Raw genomic sequence first — 13,748 nt, 5'->3', positions numbered from 1 at the left:
TTCTATAGGCTTAAGGCAAGATAATCAGATTGAGATCTTCCCACGTGCCAGAATAAATGTTGGCAATGAACCTTACCGCACAACACGAGTATGTTGTGTTATGTTGTGAAACTGTGCTTATGATCTTGTTAGCCTTAGGCACAAAACCCAGGTTAGAGTTGAATGATCATGTTTTGGCTTAAAACACCTGGTTTGTCCCCACAAAGACTTGCAAAAAAAGCAAAAACTTGTCCTGACGTTTTGTGAAAAATAGGCTGTTTTGTTGCCACAACCACGGCTGTAAAATATGTCTTGATGTCTCCTCTCATCTTGTACGTGTATGCATGGTTTGCTTGAGAGTAAAATGCTAACACTAAGTTTAAAACACAAGATACAGCTACAGTGAGACATATTCACCCTTTGTTTTCTATTATGCATGATTTCTGCTCGTCTTTGAATCCACCACCCAACAATATATATCTCAGACAATGTATTCTTTGGAAAACTGGAAACATCAAAAAAAGTACAAAAGACATCTTTGTGAGGCGCTGCTTTGTTTGTGCTCAGTGGTTGACAGCGGCTCAGTAAAAGCATGTCGAGTTTTATTTACTTACAGCACCTTAACGGTCTCTGTTCAGTTCTAAAAATGTGCACAGCTGCACATACAATCTATGCTAAAGAGTGGCGTCAGATGCTCGGTCAGTTGATAACAGTTAGACCTCCGCTGTTCCTCTGTGTGTGTGCACTTTTCTGACAGTTAGCGACTTCTGCAGGATTACAGGCCGTGGAAATATAAAGGCAGTTTAGAGGCTAACTGTCCTGTGAATGCATACTTTAACAGGTGCAAGCCCAGTGGTGATCAAAGACAAAAGGCCGCAGTTCAGTAACCATTATGTAAAAATGGACATGTGACGGATCTGGAAGATCTGCATTAGCAGCCTGGCAGGCAAATTTGTTTTCAGTCTGAGTTAATGTTGAAGGGCTCTCAGTCGGTCTGCCAGAGGCTATCAGTGACATCATCCGAGAGGGATGACTCTTGCTGATAACCCTTGAACCCACACACGGCTGTCGGTTATAGAAACAGACCAAGTTTATTGTAGGGGACAACAACACACTGGAGCACAATGCAGCACTCACGGGTCACAAAACCAAAACTAGAGAAGTAGTTTCAAAACAGAATATTGTGGGTTGTCCAGTTATCTGTCCGACTACCATATACTATATAATTTAGTAAAAGTACTGCTTTGGCTAAACTGTGCTATGCTGCTGACATGTAATTACAAAATGTTAGATGTTGTCAAATAAATGAAGTGGAGCAAAAAGTACAACAGTTGCCCAAGTTTTTTTTTCTTCCAAAAGTGGAATTATAGGAGGAATTATAAAGCAGTAGAACATGAAAACAGTACAGTATGTCAAGATTGCACTTAGGTATAAAGGGGTAAAAGAAAAAAAAAGTGTGATTATTATAGCATTATAGTCAAACCCATCCATTAGAGGAGTCCCTTCATGATGTGCTATTTTCTGCCTTGTTCCAGTTATCATGGCAGCTTTGCTATGAAATCAGCAAAAACCTGCAAACGTGGGGCTACATGTGTGCATTACATGTATGTATTCATACGGGCATGTGTTAATTGACTGCTTGTGAACCATGTTGGCTGGTCAGATGGCCAATTAGTGCTTGAACCCTTTTTCTGCTCCATCTCCAGAATAGGGGCAGGGCACATCTGGTGTCAATACATCTTAATAACTTATTGTAATTCTCCTTTTCCTGGACTGAACATGCTGGGGCAGAGGCCCATTTAAAAAAATGTGTCAAGCGGCTGGAGTGTACCTGTTTGAATGGAGCCAGATTGCCATCACTAGATCAGCACGGGTACTGCAGGAGAGAAAAATCACCTTTTCTTTTTTTCACTTTTGCAACAAGGCAGTAGAGCTGAGGCTGACAGAAAGTGTTTTATACATGTATACATCTAGGCTTTAAGTATAACGTGCATACTGATCAAGAGCCCATTGATCATGAGCTACGAGCTGATCGTTTGTGTGCAAAATTGTATTTACTTTTAATTAAGTGAAACTTATATACATGCACTCTTATATGTGTTTTATTCTACTTTGAAGGGAAAATGAACAACATTCACTGCCACTAATTCACACTACAGCACCGGCATCTCAGACCAACACTAATGTGCATGAAGTTCACTCAATAAAGACAGGTTTAAAAAAAAGCTGACAGAACCCGGTTTTAGTTCATTTCTAAAACAAGAAAGTTTGTCACAAGTCAGCCGCCATTTTGTGTCTTTTTTCAAAAGGAAGGCTCAGATCAAACAGGATCAAGATTTAGATACTACATAGCTTACTTCTCCTATTTCCCAGCCGTAGGTGTTTTCAGAAACATATTTTCGCATATTGTTTACCTGTTGTATGGGACCAGACGGTGTTTTTTGCATCAAAATGGAGCTCATCAAACTGTCTAACTAGACGGTGCTGATCTGTTAAGAATCAAGATTCTGATCCTGCGTAGCCTTTACACCCCATGGGTGGCTGTAATGCAGGAAAGTTTATTGTCAGGCCCCCATATTGAAAATGGACGCAGAGAGGACGAAGGGGGGCCTCAGATGCATGCAACCAATCAGGCTCTCATGCCATTACTTAAACACGAGTCCATTCCAACTACCAAAACAAAGAACAGAGAATTTCTGTAGACATACGGTTAAAGCAGGTGTCATGGTCTGTACAGGACCCCATTGGGCTACTCCACTGTATCTGTATAGGGGCCAGGCCAAAATGGCGACATGAGCATTTAGACTTTTGTCTAAATGTCAGTGATGTCAGTGATTTTGGCTGATGTCAGTGACAGTACAACTTTACGGTAAGTTAGCAGCTTTAAGCTATTAGCTAACTAGCAACTGCCTGAGGAGCATGATTAAGTCGGCTACAGTGTCACTAAATCTGTATACAGGAAACAGATCTTTGCTGCTATCTCAATGTTAGAATCTCCTTTGAATGACATTTCACTGTTTATAATGCGTCATTTAAAACCATCCCTCGCCATTTACAAGCATCGGCATCATTTCTTTGGTTGGTTTGTTGACAGGATAAAGGGGAGCCTTTTACTGCTTCAGTCTGTAGATGAAAGTACAGACGAGTTGTGGTGATACAGTTTGGCCTAAAGGCCCAATTTCCCACATTCCTTCTTTCCGCCTCACACATTCCTGCAACAGGAACAATACAACCAAGGCTCCCTGATCATAATGGATGTGTTCATTTCATTTGTTTGTTTTTTTTCTATGAGGTGTTTAATTGATGCTTTAACGGTGCCATTAATTTTTGCTGGGCACACAGCGCTCGCTTGCTCAGGTCATTATATCCTACATAGAAAAAGGCTAGGAGAAAATAACAATGGCTAAATGTGCAGCCAATACTTTCACCAAGGCTAATGTTAACAGATGTTTGGGGGGGGGGGGAGTGGAATGCTTTCTGTCAGTGAAAACCTTTGGAATTTCAAGGTCCATGGAAAAAATTAGATTAAAACATCAGATATACAAATGGAGCTTTTCAGTGTAAGAACCTGTGTCTTATTCGGTTGTTAGAAAACAATGGGCAATGCCGTTGAGAGTGGATTGGAGGACGCAGTCTTCAGGGGGCTTAGAGAGTAAATCTATCCACCATGCAATTAACTGATCAGGCCTTTTGGCTGAACAATATGTTATGAAACCAGACAAATGTCTTCCTCTGTCAAACACACTTATTTTAAGCAACCGAAGCCATACAGTTCGGGCTGTCTTGGATGTGACGGAGAATAATGTATGAATTTCAGCAGTCTTGGCAAAAACCAAATGTGCCATCAATGTATCAAAGGAAAAACCAAATATTGACGTCAATGATGCAAAAGCTGGCTGATGCCGACGGTAACGCCTGGGCAGAAATGAAAGTGGTTTGCACATGAGCTGAGGAAACAAAAAAAATAAACCTCAGTCATCCTGTGACACTGCCTATTGCTGGTCCCTGCCAAGCCCTATAGGGCAGAGCACAGGGAGGAGTTCCCCAGAGCACGGATTACCTCATGCTGTCCCACGCTGCGACAGCGGGGCATGTCATCATCCCTTTGACGTCCTCCGTCTTCCTCAGGATGTGATGATTAGGTAGGCTGACGTCTCTGGGATCAGACAGGCATCCAGAATCGAGCTGTCGACCGCTGGGTATGTGGGACGCTGTGTCGATATATACCGCTGGCAGTTTCCATTGCAAGCACACAGCAAAAGCTATTATTGTAAGTGTTGCTGTGTCCAGTGGCCTGAAACCACCTCTTCAACTGCAGTATGGTGACTTATGCAATAGTCTAAAATATATAGTAACTGCCCAACCCACGTGTAGAAAATGCTGTGTCATTAGATTATGGTTAATTCAGCCAAAATGCGCTGAAACTTCCTCTCACTTCTATCTGATGGTGCTTCTGAAACACTGCCTTGTACATTTTTTTTTTTTTTTTTTTTTATCAGACCACTAACTTGTCTATAACCGGTCATAAATAGCACAATATTGGATGTTAGACTAACAAGTTGAGGGCCGTGGACCACAATCTGCGCAGAATAAAGCTCAGGTTGCCGTGTCTGTGAGCTCAGCCAGTGCAGTAGATAATGTGTCTGGCCATTCCAAAACCACAAGCTTCAGCCGTATTACAAAAAACCCAGAGCTCCTTGAGGCTGACACAGAGGAAGTCAAGTTGGCTTTCCCCAATAGCCAGAAACACAGCCGCCGTCACAGCTTACTGACTTTCAGAAGCAGCTTTTACAGGGGGACAGACAGGGTGACACAAGAGATCAGGACCGGCGTCCTGACTTCCTGTGGCTCTCTGGACTCTAATCCCCCTCACCTTTAGCAGCAGAATTTTAGCTGACATATTGATTCACTATATTGGTGCAGTGAGACCCTGAGGAGCTGCAGCGCTGACAGACTCACAGAAAACAGAGGGAGGGGTACGGGGCTTCCTCCCTCAGAGAATAATCCCACTACCATACCATTAGGATACACATACATACATTCACACACACACACACGCATACACATTCCCCCGCAGCTGTTGAACATGTGCACTTCCACGCAGCTCGGCTAAAGACCTGGACACGGTGACACATTCACACCTGTTAGCACCGGCACCACCGGCCAGCTCTGACTGACAACTTCCCTCTGGCCATCATCACCTCTCAATCGCAGGAGAACTGTCCAAGCAAACAGTCCATCAGCAGCACGTCGGAAGGCTCTGCCGTGCTGCATTAGTATCAACAACCTTTCCACATCTCTGCTGATTACAGGACAAAAGGTCTGAAAAAACAAGAGAAAATGTCTTTTCTGTTTGTTAATAGAAGATCGCTTACTGGAATATGAGCCACCGGTTGGGAATAACTGAGCGTTTGACACAAGTTACTGTTGGGTGTGTGATAAACTGTTATGTGGGGTCGACCTAGTAACTTATTATTGTCTGATTCATGGCCTTGAGCAGTAATGAAGGCATAGAGTTTCCTTTATTACTTCAATCCCACAATGCTGTTTTCTTTGTCTGCTATATTTTTAGAAAAAGAAAAACTGAATCCAACATATTACTTTAAATTAGAGAAACAAGATTTTGAAAGTATCCAACTGGAAAGATTCCATCCGCTTCTTTCGGGCCTCCCTTCAAAGTCACAAAACACATGAACACTCACAAGCTCTCTTAGCTTTTTCAGGCTAGTAGATAAACTACTCTGTTCAGTGTCACAATCATATTAACACAAGCCAAACAGCTGTGATGACTGTAGTCTGAAGATGTAACCCAATCCAGCAGATACGGCTAACTGCTGTTGGTGTTAGCTTTGTGCTAATGTTACTGGGTTAGCACTGCCTCATTCTTCGGCTCAGGGGCTGTGAGCATTGTCATTGTTAACCTATTCCAACTACCTCGTGTAAATGGTAGAAGGACCTTTTCTAGTCAACAACACTATCACCCATTTATAGACACTTATACTAGTGTTTCCCACACATATATTTTAATTGGGCAGGATGTCCAGGTATATTTAGGACTGCCCAAGTATATTTACCGGCTTATAGGTTACTTTTTTAAATCTAACCTGTCTGAGAGAATGACGCCATCCACAAACGATGAACCATTTGACTGTATGCCCATGCTCTCCCGTCCACTGTCATATGTTCCTTGCAGAGAGAGAGAGACCCTTGTGAAAGCACTGATTGTGATGCAACTTCTCCTATTTAATATAGGCCCACTATTTGGGCTTCATTATGTCTTTCAAGAATTCGATTCAAATTTGATTAGTAGGGAGCAACAGCTCTCCCCAATGTCTTCTTCACATGTAAGAAAACTCCAAACTCTGCCATGATGACTGTAAAAAATGAACATGGCTATTGCTGTTACTCACAGTTGTCCACGAGCATGTTAGTGTACATTTTGTCTCCAATTTCTCCTCCATTCTTGTTTGATCAGCCAGCTAACAGCATGATCAATCACTCTGCAGGGCCTTGAAGAAGACTGCGGTCATTGTAGCATTTGATTTGGTGATAGCTGTTAAATGTTAAGAGTTTTTATACAAATATACAACAAAGAATGCATCTGAAATAACCTACCAAGCCCAGCTTTAAAGCAACAACATGTTTTTATGGATTGCTTAAATCAAAGTTCTTACTCATTGCACCTTTGAGGAAGCAACACTTCACAAGTCCTCTGATCGTTGTCATAAAGGATGTTTTCCACTTCGCCATGGCTTCATCAACAGCCAAAAACAATCCGTCTTTGCTGCTCACAACAGAGCCATACATTTACCCCCCTGTTTGTTTTCATACGTGTTTCAGAAACTGAGCAGAGCCGTGAGGTTTATTTAATGTGTTGGGAGGAATGGGCCCTGTCAGTGTTGAGAAATGAGGAGATAAATTGTCTGTTATCGTAGATAAAGATCATAGGGAGTGCAGAGAGAAGATGTATAGTCGTGGATGGATATAAATCTCCAACAGCTCCTCTGAACTCAGGGACCATTCTGTTGATATATTAAGATCTCACGGTTCTTTATTCAAATGACAGATTTATACGGTTGCAAGGTAGAAACAGATCAACAGAATATCCTTTTTCAGCACCGAGGGCCACAGCGGACATAAATCCTATGAGGACCCAAACTGATTGACACTGCTCCTATCTTTCTCTCTCTGTCTCTGTGTCTCAGGTGATTAAATGGAAGCTCTTGCTCTGCAGTGAGGAGGGGGCCGTATGTTAAACACCTTCCTGGCATGAACCCTGATCCCTCATTGTCTGCTTATCTGCACTAAAGACCTCCAGATGGATGAGTCCAAAGGGGGGGGATGAAGACTGTGTGGTAAAGTCATCACGCGGTGATGTAAAGCAGGCATACCGCGAGGCTTCTCCACCAGTTCAAAAGGAAATGAAATACTTATTTGATTTTTGTTTCACTTTTTCCCCGAGCAGCCTCCTTCCCTTCCCATCCTGCCCATTATCAGATTTATTAATGTTATTCTTGAGATCGTCTGCATAATGTATGTCAGAGATTTACGTGGTTGACCAGATTTTGGTCCGGTGTCAAGATCTGACATAGTAAACCTGACTCGGAGAGCCTGTGAGTCCTTAGTTTGACCCAGAGGATTGAAAAGGATCTACTGATGTTTCGAAATGTCTTTAAAATGACAAACTGCTCACCCCCTCTCCGTGGAATCTTAAACTTGTTTTCAAAGAGACTGGTCATATATTATACACTGATAAACTGAAATTTTACCTGATGATTAAAACCGATAATATGGAAGCATATTGGTGCGTTGCTATAATATCTTGCTTTGATATTGTATTGTGTGACAAAATGTCTGCTCTCAATGTATATTTCCCTCTGAACGCTGCATGCACATTTTTCTAGGACCATTTCTGATGCTTTCAATCCAGATGAAATAAATCCTTAATTCACTGAGTTAGATGTGAATTTCTGACTGCTTTTCTATGCTGCTCATGACCAACCTTCCTCACGCTCATACCCCTGCTTCACATTGTCTCAGAGGCTGTGTCCTGGTCCTAGCCCAGTGTCATGCCATGATCACTGGCCCCATTGCTTGAGGTTTAAACACTCTTGCGGTCCAGGCAGGCCCCAGTCAGCTAACAGGGCCACTAGCTGCACAGCTAACTGAGCTAACTAGTTTATGGCAGCTTGAAGCTTCAGTCATAGATAACTGCAGCAAAGAGGCAGCAGTTACTCTGGTGGTGTGCTGCCCCCACTTTACACTTTGTTAGGTTGCCAATCTTAATGCATTGCACCTCTGACCAGTATTTAAACACAGACACTGTCTTCCACAAGCTAAGACGACCTTGGTTATCTTACAGTGAGGACACAGTTACCGCATGTGATATCTGTGTGCGTGGGCGGAAGGCCATCGCTGGTTATCACCTGTACCTCCTCCACTGCCGCTCCTCCTCTACGGCTCGAGAGGTTGAACAGCTTGCATTGAGCATGACTGATAAAGTCCCATCAATTTGTCAGTCGGGGCTTAAGGCACAAACTACAGTATGACGTGAACGTATTCACAGTTTGTTGTATGTGCAACTGGGTCAGTGTATTTAGCTGTGTGCGTTGCTAGCTTCTCTGTCAATACACAATACATCGCGGCTTTTAGAGCTGCCAACCAATGAAAAAAAACAATAATCAAGACGAGTGTAGCGTGCAGAAAATGTACGATTTACGTCCTTCCGTTCCGAAGGATGCCGGGGGCTCTAATTTCATGTGTGGTATCTTCTGTTTTTATGAGCTCATCGTTGTTATCCGCTGCAGACGCTCTGAGCTGAGCCTCAGAACCCGCAAGGTCAAGAGGCCGACACGATCCTTCCTCCCCTTCCATGAACGGTCAGAGTGTATTCTGACATCTCAGGGCTGCTCGCCGAATGTCTCCATGGATGGAGGGAAGCAACTGATTCACTTCTTCCGTCATCATGATTTTGAAAGTGCACGGAGTTCAAACACATATACCCTCATGTGATCGTGTCAATTGGTTGATGGGCCCAGCTGCTTGTGTCCAGTAATTCAGCCATTAGTCCTTTGTTGGCTGACGGCCCACATCACCGGCTGTGCTGTCAACCAAGCCAACTATCTGATGACTGTGGAATACTGATGCTCAGCTGTGGGGCCCTGTGAGGGTGAAAGTCCTGCCTTTTAAAGACTTCAAGGATTTCTTTTTGTGTATGTGCGTGTGTGTGTGCCAGTCTCTTTTGTTTTGCTTTTTTTTCTTACTAATGGGAGACCAAAGCGAAATAAATTGTCGGTAAACTGGATGGAATCAGTTGAGGCTTAGATGTTTTGAAGATGGTGAGTGTTTTTGGAACATCATCATCATGTTGTTCCACGAAAAGCTTTATTACTAAATTTGTATTGGAAATCTGGCAATAGTGATCACAATTTTTGTTTTTGTCTCGTTATAAATCTAAATTAACAAAAGAACATCAAACTGTTTCAAGTTAAATTTTCCCATCAAACAATTTGTCCTTGTGTCACAAGTAATAGACTGTACTCACCCCACAGCTATTTTCCAAGGGTGGGAAGCTCAAACGTCGTACTGTGGTCCAGGTTGCAAGTCCGGTAAACCTCGGAAATCTGACAAATGTTCTCATCTCACTGGTTCCTGATTGATCAGCAACTGAAAAGACAATGGATAATGAAAATCTGGAGGGACATCAGGCCCTATTTCAGGGTAAATCAACATATTTGATAAGCCGTTAGATTCCGTTAGCCAACAGCTTTGGTTAGCATTCAACCTTTTCCACGCTAATATTACTGTTTGAGAAGAAAAGTTTAAATTAGTTTGAAAATATCAATGCACATCAAAGCCAGGAAGTGAAATGCACTGGATGTTATAAACAGTAGCTGGGAAGTGACTGAATGCTAACGTTAGCTTGCAACACAAACCGATGCCCCTCCATATGTCGGATACATCATAGCTGATCAATCAGATTCTCTACAATTATACAACATGTAACCTGCAACACAACAAAAATGATCTCAACATTCGAGCTTCCCCCCCTAAGAATATGGCCCGCTGTGTGAATATAGTCTACACGAAGCCTCAGACTTCACATTAACCATATTTCTGTCACTCTGTGGTTGAATGTAATCTAAGAAGACACTGGCCCGACCAGGCCTGCAAATTTTACAAATTACATTCGGTATAGAAATGTCAAGCTCATTCACTTTAGATACTGAACGTTCAAACAACATTCATTTTAGTCAGTGTGCTCATTAATAACATTTAATTACATGTGACCCTCCTGTTATCACCAGCTAAACATCATGTAATTCAAGATACATTGTAATTAGTCTGTATTGTTTGTGCAAGCTTTATGTATACATTTTGGAAATCCATCCTATGGGGCATTACAAGGTAGAGTAAACAGGCTATTTTTCAAAGCCAAGAGCACTTATGGAGCGTATTTATAAACGGTCCGATTCCGACAGTTCATACGTTTCATTATAAACTGAAGTTTTTCTGAGACCTCAAACCTTCTCGATCTGTAATCTTGATTTGCCTGGAAATATTGCTGCTGTCGACAAAAGAAAAATATACATGTTTCATTTTGGGAATCAGAGACAGAACATGAGCGGGCTGCCAGTGAGCAGCAGTAATAACCAAATGACTGCCCCTGGCAGGAAATTACACACATGTCGTTCCTGGGCATCTCAGTGTAGTGCTGACTTGCCCAGAATAGGCCCTGCCAGTAACAACAATATTACACACAGATCTCTCTCATGTGTGTGCAGGTTAAAAAAGCAGAGGCTGGCAGCCGCTCCTTCCCCTCATTATTTCCATCTACTTCCCCTTCTAGAAAATCCTCAATCCTCTGATGAGGATCTCTAATAGCCAAGACAATCAACAAATCGCAGGCTGATCCTGAATAAGAGCTCCAGCTTTAGTGGATGCTGGCTGAGCAGAAATGAGACGATGATCTCAAGACATATGGGGTGCCACAGTCTGAAGCAATAAGGTACATAGGTAATGGGATGCATGTATACTGTCTGGCTGGCCAAGTTAAATATTGTTCTTTATGTACACAGATTGGAGTTTTTACCAAAAATACACGCCATGTTATGAGTCGCCTTCACAATCACAGGTTAGCCTGACGTCATGTAGTGCAGGACTGCTAGCTAACATGACAATTTGGGTCACTGAGTTTAAGGTAGCACATTAAGCACATGGTAAACCTCATATGGGCTAATATCAGTGCATTTTATGACAACTCAAACGGTCACTGCAGAGAATTATCACCAGACTTTGAAGTTCTTTTTAGGTATCAAGCACTGTAGTGTCTTTAGACTCCCTGGACTTGTTTTGGTTGACTCTCACTGCTTTCATGTTGCCTGTTCAGACGAAGTAGATTAACTCGACATGTCAGATGTTTCTTTTGCCACAGAGGCATCATCATGCTTTTGAAAATTGGCCAGGCACTTGGCAGGTGATTGAATGAAGCCTCTGTCTATATCTGTCTATCACAAGCTAACTCCAGTCAGTCGGATCAACAATTGGAGAAAACTAAACAGTGCTGGTCTTTGTTCCTCTTTGAAATAACCTCTCCAGTTCTCCAGTTCTGATGTGTAACAGATGCCATAGCAGCATCTATGCTGATTTCATTGTTGTTTTCAAATGAACAGTCACTTCTCCCGCAGGTCTCGTCACATCTAAACCACCAGAAGTTCCTCAAAGGTCTTTAAACGGTCGGACTCCTGTGGCTCTTGAGGCCTGGCAAAACAGATTCGTAAGATCACAAGATCATGCGACCTCACAGACACAGCTGTATCACAAGGCAAGAGGTGCATAGCTGCTTAGTTGTTTATCAAATGGTAAAAAGACAAGTGAAGGAGCAGTATTTAACAGCTGAAAAGCCATTCATTTCCCTCAGTTACAAAGGAAAGGTGATCATACTGAATATATTGAGTTCACAGCCTGTTTTCGTGTGGCCGGAAAGGTTTTGAAGGTTTAATATGGCAGGTTTATTACTGGACATTTTGGCCAGATGTTCTTTGGAAACGTTCGGCTAGTGACTCTGCACACAACTTAAACCCCCTTTTGTCTTTAAACGTGGCACAAACACAGTGATGGAATGTAACTAATTGCATTTACTCAAGGTAATTTTATTTGATAACCTCAGCCACTTTGCAGATTTCGCGGTTTATTTATGGCTTTCTGTACAGCTCAAGTCATTATTAAGCTTCCCTACATTGCCTTCTTTTGGGGGTTAACGCAGCCGAGGCTCTCAAGAAGCTAGATCCATTTATTTAAACTGTGACCGCCCCTCACATGCAACACTTAGTGTGTATTCAAGCCGGCTTCACGTTTCACTATAGCAATACATGCACTCATTGCAAGGACAAATATACAGCCAAGTGTTTCCCCATTGCACCGGAGCTCTTAATGGCTGCATTGCTTATTTGGCCCCACTGCTGAAAAGAACATGAATTGTCTGGGGTTCGCGCAGGAACCCACCTCAGCAAGGCCTTGTCTGGGGCCCAAGGCCGCCCAGCTTTGTCTGCTGCCACTGTACTCCACTCGAGAATCCATATCTGTGGAATTATAATTGAGGATAAATATTATCAAGTGCAATCGGAGAGGGTGTTGTGTATTTGTGCTGGGGGCCAAAGAGCTGTGAAACCGAACACCGGCCTGGGCCCTGACCACAGGAGAGCTTAGTTGGAGGCAGAGGAACCAAATTTCTCTGTGGGCCTCCGAAGGCATCGGGGATTACACAGGTGAAAGGTCAAGGTAAAAAGTGACGTCACTTCCACAATCACGCCCCGAGACCGCGTATCACGGGCTGTAGCTAATACGGCTCTGAAGAACAAACAAGCCAACGTTTAAAACAAATGTAGAGGCTGTGGGTTACTTTTACTCAGGATAGCCTCGCTCCTCGGGGTCTTGGCATTGTGACATTCAGTCTTTTCTTTTTAGCCTCTCATCACCAGGTGGAGAAAAACAGCCCATAATCCAAGTTCTCTAATCTTGTACAGGATAACTGTCAGCACCTCCATACACCGTGGAAGGCTTCCCCGGCTTGTTACAACAGTGGCACCAGTAGTAATCACTCTAATCCTTCGGTAGCCATGGTAAACAAAACCTCTCGCACAGTCATTATCTATTCACAGCCAAAGGCCGTCAGATAACAAAGCACATCAGGGAGAAGAGAATGAATGAAGGAGAGGACGGAAAAGACAGAGGAGTGTGAGAGAGAGCAAGAGAGAGTAAAAGGACAAGGGGACAAAGAGGGAGAGAGAGAGAGAACAGTATTTAATTGTATTATATAACACCCTTTGCTGTGTGCCAGGCAGCAACTGTATTCCGTCTTTCAAAGAGAGTTTTCTGTTGTAAGAGCTCCAGGCATTTCTCAGCCTCAATGTAAACCGATACGCTGCTGTTTGAGTTGTGTTACACGATCCAAACCCCTCCAAGAATGAAAAACTCCACACTGTCAAATGTCTGGAAATCTTACATAACAACAATTTAGTGACATTAACGACCAAAACCAAGAAGTATAAAGATGGCAAGCGCTTCAGTCTTTTTATAAAGAACATGCCATCCGTCACTGGGCAGAGAAGAGAAACAGAGTCAGGGCTTTCAGGACCAACACACACACACACACACACACGGAGCAGAGAGGCAAAATCTGGGTGGGAACCTGACAGGTCGGTTAAGTCCTCCTCAGTCAAAGTTGGACATGTTTGCCAAAGGCTTGAAAAGTAGGTGGCTCTAAGCAT

General features: G+C 42.9%; 1 protein-coding gene across 2 annotated transcripts in view; it reads right to left on the bottom strand.

The window, feature by feature from the left end:
- The window catches only part of LOC119014696, a 91,106-nt gene that overhangs the window by 74,347 nt on the left and 3,011 nt on the right, over positions 1-13,748 (bottom strand). For both annotated transcript variants that reach the window (XR_005073048.1, XM_037090100.1), the window contains exon 2: positions 9,524-9,645. Coding sequence is in view for 1 of the 2 variants with exons in the window: in XM_037090100.1 (XP_036945995.1) it covers positions 9,524-9,645 (122 nt within the window). In the remaining variant the exon portion in view is untranslated. The remainder of the gene's footprint in view (positions 1-9,523; positions 9,646-13,748) is intronic.

Source organism: Acanthopagrus latus, chromosome 23 (genome assembly GCF_904848185.1).
Source record: "Acanthopagrus latus isolate v.2019 chromosome 23, fAcaLat1.1, whole genome shotgun sequence".
Taxonomy (NCBI): domain Eukaryota; kingdom Metazoa; phylum Chordata; class Actinopteri; order Spariformes; family Sparidae; genus Acanthopagrus; species Acanthopagrus latus.
This window is presented reverse-complemented; position numbering and strand designations above follow the sequence as displayed.